The 19994-nt window shown below is 44.6% G+C and overlaps 1 protein-coding gene across 2 annotated transcripts in view; it reads left to right on the plus strand.

The window, feature by feature from the left end:
* The window catches only part of LOC119386591 (calpain-5), a 67442-nt gene that overhangs the window by 1422 nt on the left and 46026 nt on the right, over positions 1-19994 (plus strand). Inside the window, exons 2-5 of one of the 2 annotated variants that reach the window (XM_037653877.2) lie at positions 2118-2296; positions 10589-10720; positions 14246-14451; positions 19390-19588. In XM_037653877.2, coding sequence (XP_037509805.1) covers positions 2132-2296; positions 10589-10720; positions 14246-14451; positions 19390-19588 — 702 coding nt within the window. In that variant the 5' untranslated portion in view covers positions 2118-2131. Of the gene's footprint in view, positions 1-2078; positions 2297-10588; positions 10721-14245; positions 14452-19389; positions 19589-19994 lie in introns of those variants that run through there. The other variant, XM_037653878.2, reaches the window with a different exon arrangement.

The following is a 19994-nucleotide window of genomic DNA, read 5'->3' on the forward strand; positions in this document are numbered from 1 at the left end:
ACTTGTGGCCCTGTGCAATGCAGAACACAAAGATGCCATTATTTAGCTTGGTTTTCCACCGACAACTGACGCCACCACTGGCAGACCTTTGCTGATTCTGGCGTGTCCGAATTTTGATACATAGAACGTATAGGGAGCTTCACAACTCATATGATTATCTGTAGACCCACCCCTACTAGGGATATGCTAAGTTTAGACGGAAAAAAGAGTGGTCGAAGAAGATATACTAGCGTTTTGTGAACCCCCCTGAAAGGCAGTACTGCAACACTGCCATTTTTTAGAGGTTCATACCACTTAGCAAAACACGACAAGAAAGGCATACCGAGAGTATTCTCATTTTGCATCGCACTCGCTGTAGTAAGGGGTCTTCTGCTGTTGAGCATGAAGGCGCGTGTGCGATTGCTGCCGCATTCTGATGAGCACAAAATGCAAAAAATTCTTCTACAACATGTGCCCTTGATGGAGGTTTAAAGGGACACTAAAGAGCAAAGCCATTTTTCTCATATTAGTAAAGTACTCTTTCACGATACCAAAAACACCACGCTTGCTGCGACAAGACGCTTAGTAAGCGAGAAAACGCGCAAAAACAAAATGTGGATGGCGACGCCACCTTGATGTTTCCGCACTATTTGCCGTGACGTCACATGTTTTGACGGCGCCTACTAGGGACTGCGTAGTTCCCAATCGGTAAAAATGAAATACATTGTCCTCTGAGGGGGCCATAGACTTAACATAGCAAGTTTAGGGTAATTTTGTTGAGCCAATAGCGCCAAAATACAATAAATACACTTTGAAATCTGTGATGTTGTGCGGGGAGATTTCGGCGTGAAATTTAAAAATGAAACTTTTGAACTCGATTTTCTCCTCTATTAAGTAGCCTATGATGGCGAAATTAACGACATTAGAGTTCTCAGAGCACTTCATTGTTTCTCTTTAGCGTCCCTCTAGACTCATTGTTTCTCTTTAGAGTCCCTTTAAAGTTACACAGGTCTGCATGGTTGCCAGCTGGACAAAAGGAACTTTTTTTGCTGTATTAGCATCAGCCACGAGAACAAACAACAAGGCGATAATTCTGTAGGTATGAGCGTGAGAATGAAGTTGCAAAAAGCTGTTTAGTCCGATTTCAAAAATAATTTCAGCACACCTCCATTCACAGCAACTCAAGGCGCTGTACCATAAAGATGATGCTTGAGTTCATGGTGTCCCTTTAATGCAGAGCTGGGAGGGAAGAAATCTTGTACTTCATCAGATGGGCTCATTTGGTGATAACATCTTTCAACTATACACTCACAAACAACTTGTTTTTTTTCTCTTGTGCTTCAGCATGCATCAAAGCTCTTCTGCTGGTGTAGAATAAGTGTTGCTCAAAAGTTTTCAAGGCCAGGCTTCTCACTTTCTTGGCTCATGGCATAAAATGATAATTAGTATTGAATAAGATGAAAGTGAATTTGAGCAGCAATAGGGTGCAAGTTATAAGCGGTAAATTATGTTTTAAAATTAGCCTGTATAACACATTTTTTAATTTAAAAAATAATTGGGCTGCAGGCAATATCCACACTTAACCTTCAAGTGTGGCTTTGCGGCAGTGTGAATTTCCTCCGAATATGCGTTAGATATTCACAGAGTTTTGTAACAGTGTATAACAAATTTTGGTACGAATATTTCCTTGTTGATTTTCATTATATAACATATTCTTTGTTCCTTGTAGTTTTGTTGTTGTTTATCAATAGTGTAAGTGAACTTGTATGTTATTTGGAATGTTATTCTTTTGTGTGAATATCATGTACATTATGCTCTCTGTAATGACTCCAAAAATGGGCTCGACATTATCGAAAATCAATAATAATTAAATAAAAATATCTGGTTTCACAGCATGGTGGCCACCTACTGCAGCGAAACCACCTTTCCAGGTGGGTTACACGAGGCACATTACATAAATTTGTTCGTTTCAAATACTTCAAAATTTAAAAGATTTTATATTTGTGTCAAAATGACTTCAGAGTAGTGTAATATTAGTTTGAATATTCGAAGTGCCCGAATATACACAGAGGCCTTGTGTACAGCAGTTGTAGGCAAAGTTTACAGTGCACATAGAAAGCCAGAGCCAACACCTGCAGGAGAGGAGGTGGCCATGGGCAGGAGAAAAGGCTTGACTGGCTCCAGCCCCAGCTACACGACCGTGCGGAATGAAGCGCTCAAGTCAGGCCAGCCCTTTGTCGACTCATCATTCCCTGCAGATGCCACATCCGTGTACGTCAGGGGCCAGGGTCCACAATTAGAGTGGAGACGACCCTCGGTAAGCAGAGCCTGGGGGCGTGCAACCTCGGATGCGCTTGTCTTACTGCAAGAAGTGCTAGTATATGTTCTGGATAATACGAGGAAAGTTCAGGCTTGTCCAACACACAGCTGGTGCTGCAGGGTCATCTTTCTGCTGAGTATCTCTGTATTCGTGTGCAGTGGAAAAACGTAATGGATGCACTTAGTGAGCTTGAACAAGCTTAGGTGTTTTTTTTTTGTTGTTTTTTTTTATGGGAGGGGGGACGGGGGGACTTTACTGCTTCTTTTGCTCTCTATTTTACGCTTTCATGCCATCTCCCGAGCTTGTTCCACATGACAGTGAAGTGGAATACGAGGTTAATGCAGGCGTGCGGCCTAAATACAAAGCAGCATTTCTACGGTGTCGCGACAGCGTTTTGGCTGCCAGCACTTCTCTAAGCAGGTTCTCGAGAGATCCTCGGTGTTCAGAGATTATTCCCTGCCTGTAGCTAATTGCTCTATTCAGCGCCTACAGGGATTTGCTGCGGTGGAAAAAGGAACAGCGGTGGGATCTACGGCAGAGGCTAGCCAAGAGAAGATGTGTGCTTTTGCTGCGTTCTGGCGATCAGGAAGATGCAGGTTCAAGTGTGTGATGAGCACGACATCAGGGCTGTTTAGAAATGTTGTAGGGAAGCAGGCAAATGGAGATATTCGGATATAGTAGGGCAATCTGCTACCACGAATTGGTTCTTCGAGGCGCCAACTGCACATGTGTAGATCAGAACAAGCTTTGTTTTCTGGGAAAAAAAAACATTTTTGAAGTTGAGCGGTCACTGTCAAGTGTATGACACGGCACGAGCTTTTCACAACGTAGCAACTGGTCGCATTCATTGCTTCGCCCTTGAGGCAGAACTGTGACTTTTTTTGCTTGCCATATTATATTTATATATATATATATATATATATATATATATATATATATATATATATATATATATATATATATATATATATATATGCAATGGGGGTTTCTGAAGACGCTCCCGAACTTTGCAAGTCTCATTTCTTGCCTGAAGTCAATATTTAGCAATTTAATTAAATAAGCCAAATTAACAACTTAATGAATTACGAAATAAAAAATTGTCGGTGGTGTGCAAGGTGGCTGTCAGCAATTTGCAACTGATTTCACTCGCCTGCCTCTAATATTGTATTTTTTAACCCTACATAATGGGTCTAACACAATGGAGGCGTCAACGGTGAACTCATCTCCTGACAAAGGGAGGACCCCTCCCGAAACTGTTGGGAATAAATATTTATATCACTGTTGACAACGCCTCCGTTGTGTTATACCCATTACTTGAAAAGAACTGGCCCATTGAACTATCAGTCTACACACACATATATATATTTGTGTGTGTGTGATATTTCTTTGTTAAACTCCAAAGAAGTGCAAAGAACTTGTTCGCTTGTCTGCAAGTAGTAGTGCTGCACTGCCTGCTGTCTAGCTTTAAGCTGTACAGTGAAAGAAAAAGTGGAAATTGCGGTTTTTTGTGGGTACAGCGTTAAAGAAACAGATAAGCACTACACACTAAACGTAAAGAATAGGAGGTCCATTTGGGCATTTGGGACGACTTGCCGTTTCTCCTGCCCATATTCTGCTGTGATGCACCAATTTCCAAAAATTGTCACGTGAGCTTCCGTTCTGACGTGGCAGGGATGACGGATTTCCTGTGCTCCTGGTGCACTCAGTTTGTTTCGCCTAGATTGGGGCCTTGCATTTCTGAGATTATTATGTCAAATTACGTGCATTTTTCACTATTCTTTAGAAAATGGGCATCTCATAAATTGTCACTTCCTACAATTCTTCGATATAAAAAACAGCCCTAAAGTTAATAATTTGAAAGCTAATTAACAAAATTTTCTTAATTACTCATTTGAATGTAACTTTAGGGGTGGCAAAGCTTTTCCGCCTCGGCGTAGAGTTCGTTTGCGAAGACGACAAGGGCCTGATTGTCAAAGAATTTTTATTAAAAATTAGGGGTGTGCGAATATTCGAAATTTCGAATATTTTTCGAATAGTGTTTGCTATTCGATTCGATTCGCACTGAAATTTTACTATTCGAACTATTCGAACTTCCCAAAGACAAATGCAGTCAACGTCTGGTTAAAAGTGACCCCTTCAGATTTTTAATATGCTTCACCTCATTACACTCTCGTATTGCGGCAAAGCTGCCTTTCAAGCTCCGTTACGGTCGAACTTAGCCAAGAGAGAAAGTCCGGTTGGAAATGGTCCCTAGATTTTTAATATGCTTCACCTCATCACACTCCCGTATTGCCGCAAAGCTGCCTTTCAAGCTCCGTTACGGTCGAACTTAGGCAAGAGACATTCAACGTCTGATTGGAAGTGGTCCCTAGATTTTCAATATGCTTCACCTCCTCACACTCCCGTATTGCGGCAAAGCTGCCTTTTAAGGTCCGTTACGGTCGAACTTAGCCAAGAGACAGTCAACGTCAGTTTGGAAGTGGTCCCTAGATTTTCAATATGCTTCACCTCATCACACCCCCGTATTGCGGCAAAGCTGCCTTTCAAGCTCCGCTGCGGTCGCAAATGTATTAACTCAAGAAAACGCTGGTTCCAATATGGAGATGAAAGATGTGGCAGAGTTGGGGACTCAATTAATGCTGTTTTGGAGCTGAAATTTGGGCAGGAAGTCCGAAAAATCGGACGCCGAAGCTTTTTAGCATCCAAAATTTCAGATGTTCTTATATATCGACGTCTACGAGGCAGATTTGGAACTCCGGACTTGAAGGGAGCACACCCTTGTCCGCCACATCAATTGGCCTTCCACAGCAGTTGACAGAGGAGGAGAGGCTGAGGAAATGGCACCTCTGCCTATCAGGTGTAAAGTGTTGTCGGCAACACTTTGGTTGCACCAAATCATGTACATAAATACAATTCGGCCTCTACATTGCCTCACTCTTGATAAGAAAGACAACTATGAAATATGACCCCACCAACGCTTCATCAACCTAGCGAAAAAAAAACACTTTCATGTTGCGATCTCACAAGAACATACTTAGGGATTCTCTGCAACTTTTTCTGTAATTTCACTTCGAATTATTCGAAAAATGTTTGAGAAATATTCGAAAATTATTCGAAATTATTCGATTCGATTCGCACTCAATCTTTATTATTCGAATTCGCTTCGCACCCAAAATTTTGCTATTCGCACAGCTCTGTTAAAAATCTCTCTTATTTAAACAAAACACCCTGTATGTATACGGTGCACATACTACGTTAAAAAAAAATTGAGGATTCCTTAGTTTATATGGGGAGCACGTGTTGATGCCAAAAATACAGGTAGATTCCGAAACTTGCCTTCATTTTTGTCCCATACTTTTGTTGAGCTTGAGGTGGCCTGGCCACGTTTCGGAACATGCAGAAACATGATTAAGCAGTGCAGTAGAGAGAGCAGACTTTAAAGGGACACTAAAGGCAAATAACAATTTATGTCAGAGGGAAAGCTCAATGTATGACGTCTAAAACGGCAATATTATCAACAGCAGTGCCCTACTTACCTAGAAATTAAGCTAAATGTATCACATGATGAGCGCCACGACCAGCACATTTTGGAAATGATCCCGATGACGGGAGAGAGTTCGGCTACAATTAATCACTCGTAATCAAACTAGCCGCAATTAAAAAAGAACCTTCCATGCATCAAGAGACGTAATAAAATTCTGCTTGTTCGTTTCTGTTTGATTCATGGAAAAAGAGAACCTTTTTGGCATTGCCATGGGGAACGGCGCACGTGGTTCAAAGGTTCTGTTTTCGCCGAACTGCGCTTCGCCCGGCACTCTGCTTCGCTCACGCGGTCGCGTCTCAGTCGTAGTTTCGGGATCGCGTACTGCCGCATGTGTTTTGCATGCTTGTGAAAGTCACTCTGACAGAAAGTTCGACAAAATGCCGCATGCATGTGATGTTGCCGAATGCCCGAATGGCACACGCCGCCAGTGCACACCGCCGCGCAGTAGAGGCGGGCAACGTTGGGCACGGCAGCAGTGACGTGAGAAACACTGCTTTCAGGCGGTGATTTGAAGTGCGCTAACGAGATGCAGACCACTAAAACGTGATTTTATTTCAAAATAAGCACCTCCTTGTCACAAAAGTAGCACTATGAGGTTTCTGGACCGTTATTTCAACAATCAACGTCGACTTAATAATTGCCTTTAGTGTCCCTTTAACAACAGGCGTGATTCTTCTGATTTGGATCTTTTTGCGATGTGTAAAAATTGCAGAGGCAAACTACGAGTATTCCAGCTGAGTTTGACAGCATAGCCTACACTTACAAAAATTTCGAAGGTGCCAAAATGAAAGGTATGCTTTCTTGGGTATTTGTGTAATAATAACATAGACTGAAATTAAAGTGCGGAAGAAAGCTACTCAAAGCAGCTGTTACGGATACTAACAACATGGAAGTGCAACGTTGGGTCACTAGGCTTGTGCGAATATCACTATGTTTCAAAGCAAAGTCGAAGCAAATGATAATTGGTGTCTGTTACATCGTAGCTTCACGCCTGGCGTGCGCTCCGATCCCCAGACGATTCAAGTTCAAGCATCAGAAGAACGTTTATTCATCGTAGAATAGGGCTTTTATAGCCAGGAGGGGAGAGAAGGATGTGTGCACTGCTTGGTGCCCACGTGCGACTAGCTGTGTCGTGAAGCGATAAGCGGCGATAGCAGCCAGATAGGTTTTGTTGCTACAGTGTCAAATAATTTCATGTTAAATTTGAATACGAGCACAATTGAATAATAGTGAGGTGCAAGTTATCGGCATTACGATACGCTACATTTTAAAATTTGTAATAGTCCATATAAGTCCCTATAACAAGCTCTTAAATATTTAAAAAAGAAAAAAAAAATGTGGGCATCTCGCACTAAGTGGCGCAAAGCTTAATTACAGCCGATCTAGTGGTTTCCTATGTAGTCCTGGCTTTTGCGGACTCAAGCACGCTCTTCAGGAAATCACGTATGAATGTAGGTCACGGCTCAGCTCTCCGACATATCGATTTTGTATTGATTGATTGGAAGAGGTTAATCACACTGGACTACAATTATCCTAGTATGTATAGGCTTATCTGAGGGCTTACCAAAGCTTGAATCGATACTAATCAGTATCGATTGACTATCGATTAGTATCATTCGGCAACGATCGGAATTGGTTGAGTCTCAGTCATTCGATCACAAACCAATGTTAGGCTCACTTAGACTTAATAATCTTAATTAGACTTAATTAGCGTAATTGGGCCACATGTGTCACAGGTATCTCGGTTGGGCTTGGCTCAGTCATCCATAACTCAATTAGCTGCAGCCTTATTAAGACTGATTAAAGGGTTGGTGCCATCGAATTTCGAGGCTATAACAAGCCTGTTGTGCGTTTCCTCTGTATGCAAGGACACTCCACACGAAGAATCGGACTCAGCAAATGTTTAGAATATATTTTAATTCAGTTCCAAAGTGTACTGAAATGCCCATTCTCCTGATTGAGACACATCGCTAGCGCGCCAACACTGATGTAGCTCTATAGGAGGGGCAACGAAAGTTGTAGTGACGTAACACCAGATCTGCTGTAGTGGTCACGTGAGTGACCTCCGGACCTCTGCCACCTCCGCAACATACGTACCAGTAGGGTGGCCAATTCTAGCCACCCTAATACCGGCAAAGCATCCGTTGCTACATCACTCGCTGAGTTTTGATTGCTTCCTGGCTAAGTGCGTCACGGCCTTGTGTGGTCACGTGACCAAGCCCCCTACACTGCTGTCACAGCCCAACCTCGGCGCTCAGAAACCGAAACCGAAAGTTGGCCACATAAAAAGGCGATATTAAATTATTTAGCAAGAATACATGAATCTTGGTGCATGTATCATGCTTCCTGGAACTATAGGAAACGCTTACAGCAAAGAACGTGCAAGCCACAAATTTGGTCGCACCACCCCTTTAAGCTTAATTATGCTCGACTTGGACACTAGTAATTAGTATCACCATGAACTTGGCTTCACAGCCTAATCGGGATTGCACATAGATTAATTAGGTATTGGTTTAATTAGACCTGATTATAGTCGGCCTAATTAGGCAACGCTGTGCTTGATAAGCTTTGGTTATACTTACTCTGACTCAACTGGGCTCATCTAAGCTTAACTTGGCTTAACATAGCAAAGGCAAGCTTGGCTAGTCTTCATTAGGGTTGTGTTAACTAAACTAATTAAGCTGATCTAAGCTTCATTATATTTGGCTATATTTGCCGTGGCTTAACTAGGCTCATCTAAATTTTAGCTAGGCTCAACGGGTCTGCCACTGTGGTGTAGCAGTTATGGTGCTCAGCTACTGACCCGAAGGTCGCGGGTTTTATCCCGGTTGCAGCAGTCGCATTTCGATGGAGGCGGCATACTAGAAGCCTGTGCACTGTGCAATGTCAGTGCATGTTAAAGGAGTACTGACAAGAATTTTAAATATTTTCGGGTTGTTGCTCTAATTAAGAACACTGGTGTCAACAACCCTAAAAGGAGTGTCGTAGTGCTTGGGAATGCATTGAATAAATTTTTAGTACCACTACCTTAAAACAGCAGTTTCGGTTTCGATATCGAGGGGGCGGCTTTTCAGTGACGTATCAGCACAAGTCTGATGTCACGGGAAGACTGTAACTCGCGACAAACTAGCAACAGCTGTCAGTTTGCTGTCACTCGCACATGGTTCACGTAAACAACGACAAGTGAATTGTTGTCCAGAGAATCTGACAGTAATTTCTGCGATTTAGGCTGCATGCAGAACGCAAATTTCGCGAACCCAGTGAACTGTGTTGACTTGTCGTGATAATGTCCATTACGGTGGGGCTGGCTTGCACATGCTGGGCGATGAAAACTTTAAAATCAAAGTACAATTTTATGGGTTGTCTGGCTCCTGTGTGTGGAGAGCATTGATTGGGCACACCATGGAAATGAAAAATGTCCCTTTTGGGGTGCCTAAAAATAGTGTCAGTACTCCTTTAAAGAACACGAGATGGTCGAAATTTCTGGAGCTCTCCACTACGGGGTGCCTCATAATCATATCCTGGTTTTGGTATGTAAAACCCCAGATATTACTATATTAGGTTCAACGAGGCAAAGGCAAGCTGCGCCAAGTTTTTGTTCACGCCATGCGGCATAACGAAAAGCTTTGCTGTTAAAAAATTGGCTAAGCTTGCACTAAGCCGCGCAAACCTTGAAACAGCGAAACTGGACGATTCTGAAGACTAATCTGGTTGCTTCTAGGTTGCTTCTAGGTCATTGCTAGGCTTTAGGTAGGTGATTCTAGGTTGTTTCTACGTTGATTCTCAGCGCAGAGAGGTTAGAGTTAAACCACAGACAGTCACAGACACCACAGAGATGTCCAAACTCCAGAGATGGAAACTCTCACTGAAAGTGTTCACACCTCTCATACAGTCACAGGCATGACATGGATGTCCTCACTCCAGAGACAGAAACTCCTGCTGAAACCATGCGTTCGCACCTCTCGTAGATCTGCGGGCACGTCGTCATTGGTGTAGGCCCTCCATCGCTCCGGGGTCTTCTCACAGCCACGGTTGCCTTTTCCTAGTGTTGGGCTAACTGTTGCCTTCTTCCTTTTTAGTCGACTAGTGGTGAGTAGTGGTATATGCCTAATTTCTGTGGCACATACCCGTTTATGATGGTGATAGTTTTCTGATAGGCAGCACAAATTTCTGTGGCACATACCCATTTGTTTGGCTAACTGCTGTCTTCTTCATTTTTAGTGGACCAGTGACGAGTAGTGGGATTTACCCAATTCCTGTGACCCAAACCTGATAGGCCACACAGGATAGGCCGCACAAATTACGGCTGCCTTAAGCAGCTTCGCTGTTAAAATTGCAGGCAATATGCATGGCACACTTGGCTATGAAGTTTGGCTTCACAGCATAGCAAGCCCATGCTGAAGTGAAACCATCTTTACTGGTGGGCTATGTGTGGTAAAATGCGCTAATTCATTCGAAGGGGCGGAATATTCGCACAGGCCTATGTGTCACCCCAGAGCCAACTTTTAAAAAGGTCAGTCCAACATGTAGTATGTATATTCTGGAGTCTGTTCTAGGCCACCTTTCCAGTTGCAAATTAATTTGTAAATGTAGTCAGACATCGTAGTAGTTGCCTTCAGCATTGCACGTTTATGCAGATGGTACATCGATTTGTAACCTTGCCTCAGTAGTGCTACCCGTAGGGTGCTGATGTTCACCTTTTGATAACCGGTTATGTGATTTCCTGTTCTTCCATGCAATTGCAGGAGCTGTGCTCGCAGCCCCAGCTGTTTGCGGACAGCAATGTCCGCAGCTACGTCTGCCACAGCCGACCAGCGAATGCCTGGTTCGTCACTGTCTGCACAGTTCTCACCCATGACCAAGAGCTGCTTGCCAAGGTGCTCCATGAATTGCTGCCCTGCTTTGTTATTCACAGTGTTGGGTGTGTCCACTCTCCAAAGATGCACTGTATGTGCTCCCTTGATAAAGAAATCTTGGTCTCCCCTCCAACATCTCTATGACAAGGTTCAAGAGTGCACATGTGAATGATAAAGTATGGGCACATAAATCTATTAGTAATTATATTGCTTTCAACCTTGTACTTTCCTATGTGGCAATAGTTCGCTAGACAAGAAGGAAGCTACGAAGCATTTGAGATGAGATGATTTGAGAAAAATGAGATGCATGTAATTAATTATTTTAAATCAGTAGAGGCTGGGCTATTAGAAACATAAGCACAGCCCTTAGGTGCCATAACAGGCATGTAAAAGCTCAATTAAGGCACGATAAACTGTGTCTGACTCGTGGCCTGCTTTATGTATGGAATGTGTGTAGGAAATCTTCATTTTTAAAAGATTGACGAAGTGTTTGCTTGTGAAGTCTAAAAGGCAGTAGCAAATGCATATTGTATTTTTCACAGGGGTTTTGCTGAGCAGGCAACAGGACCCCCTTTTTTGACCAACCACTTATAATCCTCAACATGCATAAACTGACTCAATACACTTGTGGCATTTTTTTTCTAAAAGCGCTAAGTCCACTTTAAAAGGCCCCTAAACCACCTCCGATATTTTTTCAAACATTTCAAGCAAACACGCGCATCTTGTGCAGAATGCCGGGACGATCAATGATACCACATGTGGTAACGCTACAAGCCGCGGAAGCACCACAAATTCCACGAAACAATTTCTTCTCCTCTCTGGGCCCTTCCAGTCTGTCTAGTGACGTGTGTGATGTCAGCATGTTGAATCTGTGATGCGGTAAGCAGGGGATGCTGCAATTGGTCAAACAAGAACCTACGACTTCCTATTAGTCTGCAAGCAGCTGCCTGCGCTCCTTTCGCGTTGCCCGCGTGTGCGCGCTTGTGAATCGGCAACTGCGGCCCGTTACACAACTGTCAAATCGCTAGCGTACAAGCACAGTCACGCCTAGCGGTCTGATCAGCTCCACGGACTGAATCCAACAGTGTTTCGCGATGGCTTTCATGCATAAGTGCTTGGCTACAAAAGCGCTGACTGGAAAAACGAAAAGGTGCGACACGTGTCACCGTATGAGTTCATCATGTTGGCGATGCTTTGAAGGCGTGCGCGCAACACAGGGTCCATAGGCTCCCCGAGCATCGCTTAGTGGCGCTGCTGCTCTTGACAGGCAGCGCCATCTCTGGCATAAAAATACAAACTAGGTGCAAGCAATGCGCGTTTTCCCTCTCACGAACACGGGGAATCAAAACACAATGTTGTTTCACCTACAACCGTAACTGGACTTTCACAATGTGAGAAGACAGCGAGTAATCATTACTGTAGTCGCTGCTTGCATGCGCCGTGTTACGTACCGATTCAGGTAGTCAAAACGAACGAAAGCAATGAACTCAGACAGCCAAAATAGAAGGCAAGACAGCGCTGTCAGCTATCCACGCTTGCCGCCTTTATTCTCGTGCGACATGCCCGGGAACCGATACAGTTTCACACGTAAATCGCATGCCTTGGTGTTGTCTGCACTGTTGTGGCTGGCCACGACACCGCAGTACTTCGGACCTCACTTGCGCTTCCGCGGGGTCGCTCCTGCCAACGTGGAAATGCAGCTCTTCGCACAGCAAGCCCCTCAGTTCAGCGTGCCAAGCTGTCGGCACGGCGCCCCAATTCTCCGCACCGACTGAGCAGCGCACACGCGCGTGCGTTCCCGCTGCCGACAAACAGGTTGAGTCGGCTGCGCTTGCACCCAGTTGCGCCAGAGCTTCTCTCCAGAGCTGCAGTGCGGCGCTGTCTTCGCGCCGCAAACTTGAGCTTGGGTTCCCTATACCGGCACAATTCCTACGACCACGGGCCGGCACGGCAACAACAGCGGTTAGCTGAGAAGCACGGAGTTCACGGAATTGTGGCAACTGGAAGTTCCCACTGTTTCGAAGAGTGTGTCAGCGATGACTGTATGTCATGTGAGATTGGGAGGGGCACTCGGAGAGGAGAGCAAAGCGGCTTTGGGAGAGGGGCCAGCAGACGAGTGGAGGGTAGCGAAGGAAAGAGTGAAACGAGCGATCACAGTGTTTTGATCATCAAACGCGTGTAGCTCCGCTATCAGGGCACCGTTTTGAAAAATTCTCACGACTACGTGTTCGTTGTAGACTCATGCAGAACTGTCACACCACAACTAAATTTCGACCTCTGGGTGGTTTAGGGGCCCTTTAACGGAAACTGAGAAAACCGCAGTTTTTTTGCTGCTGACATTATGGTCTGGCCTGCTCCAACAATATTTTGCCAGTGCGCTTATATCATCAAAATACCTCAAATCTATATTGTGGCTAAAACTATATAGCCCACTATCACCGATATTCAGATGTAAAACTTTTATTTGGCTCTTATAGATTGGAACATTTCATTAGCTTGTAAAAGAAGTCTAAATCACAGCGAATGAATGATACAGCAATATTTTGCAACAAAATTAACACTATCCTTGTGCTTCCATCGGTGCCGCCCTTTGTTGCATGGGCGTAATGGCGATGACTAGACCTGTAGAGTGAGTGGTCCTTCCAGGCAAAAGGCGCCCCATTCTGGACTGTCGGCAGCGTTTTATTTTTCTTTTCTTGGCATCTATTGAAGGCCTTCAAAAAATGCTTCAGCTCTTCTTCTTCTTCTTAGGTCATTTTACGCCGCACCGTTTCGGATCACGTCTTCTTCTTCAAGGAAAAGATCATCGCCCAATACCTTAATTTCAGTTGTCTTTAATTTCAAATGTACCGTCTTGGAGTGAAAGAAGGACATGGTACTGTAGCGCAAAACTCGGAAACAAACACTAAAAGGCAGAAAGAAGTAGTAAAGTTGGCCTCTTACTCTTTATATTCGATGTTTACCCTACAGCATCATGTCCTTTAGTTAGTGCCAAGTCACCCAAAAAAAAGACTAATTGTAGAATGAAGGCACGATAGTAAAGCAACTAGAATGCAAATGAAACAGATTGGATGCTGCCATGTTGGTTGTTTTGGTCACAATTGCTGACGCAGCGCTGGTTTAATGGACATGGATCAGTTTGATTCAAACAGATGCAGGATTTGGCTAATTTTTTAGTAAAAACTGCCGTTTTGAAATCACCTGACAATGAGGCATTTCCGCATTTTGATTACAATTGTTTTAAAAGTGAAGGATACTTAGGCGTGCTTTACGCTCCCGTGAAATTTAGCCTAGTTTCGGTTTCTGCATTTTGCCCTTGTAGAAAAAAAAAACGCTACATTTTTACTAACACACTGACACCATTGGCAGGTAGTGTACTTCACAGCCATACTTTCCCTTTTGCTGGCACGAAAATGAGCATAGAGCAGATGACCGGCTCTTTGTTAGAGTGACGTCAACAGTTGCTAAGGGTAGTCAGATGCAGCTGACTGTCAGATCGTGATTAGGAAACGAACACTGATGATGGTTCCTCCCGTGTGTGGCCAGGTGTTTCCCGATGCCAAGAAGCAGGGGTGGCATGCAGGGTCTGAGAAGCACCCTGGTGTGTTCCGCTTTCGCTTCTGGCTGCTGGGAAGCTGGATCGAGGTGCTCGTGGACGACCAGCTGCCGGTCGTGGATGGCACGCTGTACGGCTGCCGCTCGCAGATTGCCTCCGAGTTCTGGGCCCCCCTCCTGGAAAAGGCCTACGCCAAGTGAGGGTGGGGCACTGGCAGCACCATTTCACGCAATGGGGTCATTTTTGTAAAGGAGCCTACTGATGCAAAACTGTTGGGGTAGGGATGAGCGAATAGTAAATTTGAGGTTCAAAGCAAATGGTAATTTCGTCGAATAATTTTGAATTGAATAGCTTGAAAAGTATATATCAGTTATTATTTTAAAAAATTAGCATTTTTGTAATGACCCAACTCGCTTGCATAATACAGTCAAACCCCTCAATAACGAATCGCCGGGGAAGCGAGTTTTGCTCGTTATCATGAGAATTTCGTTGTCGCGAAAATAGAAAAATGCGCCTACCAATAAATTACTTTGCACAACCAAATTTATTTAAAGAAGTCACTTACTTTGCTCTGCTTCAAGTTGCTTTGAAGGAGTTTTACAGCTCGAGCCTCATATTTTAATAAGCTTTGCATAGCTTCGTCATCGTCGTGGGTGCCGAGGAGAGAGTGAAAGATTTCAACTTACTTGCCTTTCTTGCGCTTCGTTGCTCTCCTCACTCTCGTATTCTTTGCGCACGCTTTCAATGATAGCGTCGTCGCTGTGCACGATGTCAGCACACCAAAAGTCGTGCAGCTCAACAGCATCTTGTTGAACTTGTGGCTATCACCATAGTTCTGATCAGTCTCATTGTTATCATCATCATTCGACCGAATGTAAACAGTAATGGTCGCACCAATGCTTGTTGGTGGAAACGTATGTGCCCGACTTATCGAATTAGCAGTGCTGCAATTTTTGAACTTCTGGGTTCCCAACTAGCTCATGGGTTAAAAAAAAAAAAATGTTGCGGATTACTGCCTGAAATTTCCGTTACTGCAGGAATGCTTTTTAAAATCTCTTCGTTGTCGAAAGGTGGCAAATGCATTGAACTCTATGGACGTTCGCCGGGGATGCTAGATTTATTCGTCGTCTTGAGAATTTCGTTATTGAGGGGTTCAACTTTATCTTTAATAATTGGAACTAAGGCATATGTGAGTGTCACTTTTTTTGTTCGAAGTGAAGTGGAAGCAACTTTTAATAGTGGCTGGTTCAAAAAATAGTTGACTGAGGTGCGGGTAATAGTACATTTTTCACCTTGAAGTGTGGCTTCAAGGTGAAACCTTTACTCATATTGTGTTTGGCACAAAAACCTCAGAATTTAATTTACTATTTACTATGTATGAAAGATGGGCACATTAGAATCTATTGTCATTGGATAGCTTGTATTTGGAGAAGACACAAACATGCCAAAGCAGCCCTACTCACTTTCATACTTATACAAGCAATGCTACAAAGCTACATACAGGGTTTGTCCATAGAGTAATGAGACTGGGTCTGTGAAGAGAATTTATTGATCTGATCGGTACATATTCTTTAAATTCTTCAAAATGGTTTCTTTGGGTGTCGATGCACCACTTCCAACGCGATTCCTACACTGAAAACGGTCCCTGAAAGCCAGCTGCCATGACTTCTTTTATAAATTCTGTGACGGCCTGCTGGATGGTGGCAACACCATCGAAACAGGGACTGTTGAGGCTTTTCTTGAGCTTTGGGAACAGGAGGAAGTCAGCCGTGCTCACATCAGGGCTGATGCAACTCAGATACAGCCCTGATGTAGAGGTGTGCGCCGCCGCGCCGCGCCGCCGCCACCGCCTGTTTTAGGTCACGCCGCTCGCGCCGCCACCGAAGTCCCAAGAGAGAAAACGCCACCACCGCCGCCGCTAGTCTTTTCCTTTTATTCGAATGGGGAATCTGGAAATAAAATACAGCACTTCGCCGGAGGAGCTCTTCTCGATGTGTCAATGTAAAGAACTGTCCATTTCAGTGGCCGCTGAATAGCGGGAGCTCGGCGAGAAGCGCGCCCCCCTGTTTCCGATTCTTGTTTTGCAGCGCCATCATGGCATCACGAAGCTTTCAGACACTCTCGACACAAATGATAGGGATGGAATGCGCTTCAATGCAATGAACGCAGACCTCAGAGATACGATTTTCGGTGCACATGTCTTTTGATCGTGTTAGCCATTGATTTAGGTTTAATGCGGCCGCTCGTCTAATGCAGCTGTAAGGTCGGTACGCATTCCCTGCATCGTTCTCAAACATCTGGGACACATTTATATGCAAATTTAAGACTTGAAGAGTTCCTGTTTCTGTGCATTTCGTCCACTTCCTTCTTACGCTAGGAATGTGCTGGCGGGTTCGGTGCGGCGACGTGGTCAAGAGCGAGGTGACATCACGGCTCACCGCTTTTTCGAATCACTGAATGCGCTCTGCCGAAATGGACTGTGGACATCTCCTTGGATGAACGCATTGAGAATAGCTCCCCAGAAATTGTAGTTTCTTTTTCTTGTCCAGAAATATCACGAGTATTGTCTGACCTTAGAGCTGCCGCGTCCTCCAGCCTGAAAGGGCGACGACCCAACTCGTTGGATAGCATATTCTTGGAGTCTTCGACCTAGTACACTGTGCATAAATAAATTAAATAGATAATCCAAAAAACGGCAGGAAGTGGAAAATGGAAGCTTGCGATGAAAAAATCCGTAAAAAGGGGTGGGTGCTCGACAAGTGGATTTGTCTTCTTCAAGGCTAGGACTTCTAATTTTGAAGAAGACTAGTCCACTTGTCGAAACGTCGGCTCGAGCACCTACCCCCTGTTTACGGATTTTTTCAATAAAATAGATAGGTAATATATATATCTCAGTGCATTAGTACACTTTTTCCTTTCATTCTTACTCGAGTAAATCGATAAATAAATACAGAAGTAAAGAGAATGGCAAACTTAGAATATAGCTGAGCTAGTTGGTAGGTATTCATGTTAAGAAGACGTGGCATGGAAACACGTACATAAGAGAAAAGTCGAGAGAGTGAACAGCTATCTCTCTCGTAGACCACTACTCGCACTTGATTGATAGGTATGGCCTCTTACGTGGGAATGCACAGATAAATATTTGTGTCTACCTTCGTTTCCGCCGCTGTGTCATTTTTCAGTTGTTAGCGGCGTTTCTGATGTCTTTACTACTCTCCTGTGTCCGTGTTTGCACGCCCTGTTTTTATAAAGGGCACCTAACAGCCTTTGAAAATACAAGAAAAAACAAAAACAATGAGTGCGTCATATTCTCTCTTGGTGTTTCTTGCCTTTTGGTGCACTTCGTGATGCCAGAACAGTGACTCACGTCACTGTTCAGGGTACATCAGGGTACGTACTCTCGACTGGTCCGTATACAAGAAATAACAGTTGTGAATTGTCTCCCACACTGATTTGTTATGCAGCCGCCGACCCACACTTGCTTCTCTCACACGACTATCGTGAGCGATTAACTGATTTCGCTCCATTTTGTGCGTTTGCGACCGCGCATGCAGAGATAACAGACTGTAGCCGACAAGCGCGAAATCCTAATAGGTTCAACGCTTAGTGCTGATATTTACGCGTGCTTTATGAAGAAATAAGTGGCGAGGAGATGTCCCCTGTAAGAAAGGTATTGAAGGCGAGAACGAAACCAATGGAGAAGGCGCCTGATTATATCATTCTTCGAACGGACGAACTCTTTACAGCGGAGACGATGCAGCTTTCCAGGAAAAAGGTCAGCCCGCTTCGATGGTTTCTTGTATATTTTTTATTGCGTTTTAAAAATTGTATGGACACTCAGGATAGGCTTTCACGGTCGCCGTCATGTTCCGTATAAACTCTAAATCGATAACATCGCTCCGCGCATTGTATGTTCTACCTGCGAGTAAAAGCTTGCGAGCGTTGGCAAGGAACATGACTAAAGCAGAGATGAAACAAGCTGGCCATCTCCGTCACACGGAATAACATCAACCCGTGTGCGAGGCCTGCTGTTGATTGCTCCTCAAGCAGAAGGAAACGCCCCGCCCGTCATTTGCAAGCGAAGGAGCAAGAATCGATGTCTGGGGTGAGGGACTGCATAACTCGAGCAGCAACTGTGAATTTTGACTATAAGGGCACGGTCGAGAGCACTGGAACGCGCGCTATTTCGGCAGACATCCCCCAGCGAACGGCTCGTATACCTTCTACGCCCTGTGAGCGCTGTGATCTCACTGCTTCGCGCTCGGACCACGGATATCCAAACTGACCGAAAACCACTGCTCTCCCTGGAGCTGCCGTGTTGCCATACACCAGCTTTTTGTAGAGTTAACTGAGATCGCATCAAAAAGAGTTAGCTGCTAGCCCTCGTTCATGTAACGGCGGGCGGCAGCACACCAGCATCTGAAGCGTGCGCGGGGACAGTCGAAGGCAAAAAAATGAAGAGCATTGTGAGAAGGGAAGGAAGGGCTGGGGTGACCTGGGTGGCCGGGGCCAATTTTAATTCCCGCCTGCTTGCCAAATGCTGCCATCATAAAAAAAAAAAAGAAAGAGCGCACATCAAAAAGAGAAGCTTTTTCTAATAACTATTGGTGCCCCTTCCCCCGAACAAATCTCTGCTGAGCTGCTGTCAGAAGTACCACTGCTGATTGTAACAACAGCTCTTCCATCGACGATCGACACTTCAAAAGCTCTTGCGGGAGCGTCGGTCATTAATGGAAGAGCCGGTTTCCCAATCAACAGCAGCACTCCCGACGGCAAAGAGCGAATTGGTAAAAGTTGAGAAAGAAAGAAGATGGTTTTTTTTTTACTTAATAGTAGCATGCACTTGGCTGCAAAGTAAACGTAATGCTGTAACCATGCCACAGAATCCCCGATTGCTCGTTTGTCCCACTGTTGCTAGTTTTGGTTTTGATTGTAAGTTGACCCCCAGCTTCGGATTTCAAATTTAGGTAAAATGGGTAGACATAGTCGTGCAAATACGGTACACTTCTTGAGTTCAACTATCTGCAGTCGGAGGGACACGGGGAGGGTCACATTGCCATTACACTGTTGGCAGCACCTGAACTGCCTCTTAGCATACAATTGTGAGTATCCATAGCTGCTATGCACTTTGCAGGTTCCTGGGCTGCTATGAACTTTTGGAAGCATGCAGCCTGTCAGACGCACTGGTGGACATGACGGGAGCCGCAGCCGAGCACCTGGAGTTGGCTGTGGGTGGCTATGCACGTGACTCCACACTGCAGGAGCAGCTCTTCTCCAACATGCTGACTGTTCTGGACAATTCCTGTCAGGCAGTCGTTTGCTGTGCTATCTCAGTGAGTTTCATTAGGGCGAGCTTCAAGTGGGGCCAGTTGGTGAGGCAGGAAACTGTCCTGCTCGACAGACAATGCTAAGAAAGCAAACACTTGTTCAAACTATTTCACAGTGTCATGGTTTTCACAAGGACATGCACAATGAGGGCACTGACCTCTCTTCAATCTTCATGATCCCACTGTTTAACAAGACCTGCCAACCAGCCACACTGCTAACAGCATGAGTAGCTCACTTGGTTGAGCGACCGCCTTGCAAAGGCAGTGGTCCAGTGTTCGAACCCTGGGCCAGGACGAGCTTTTCTTTTTGAGATAAAAACACGTGGATTTCATTATAGCTTTGCACTACAAACAGGTGGATGGCGATCTTCTTTTTCATAGCTGAATGAACCGAGTTCGAAATATACATTGA

Source organism: Rhipicephalus sanguineus, chromosome 3 (assembly GCF_013339695.2).
Source record: "Rhipicephalus sanguineus isolate Rsan-2018 chromosome 3, BIME_Rsan_1.4, whole genome shotgun sequence".
NCBI classification, from domain to species: Eukaryota; Metazoa; Arthropoda; class Arachnida; order Ixodida; family Ixodidae; genus Rhipicephalus; species Rhipicephalus sanguineus.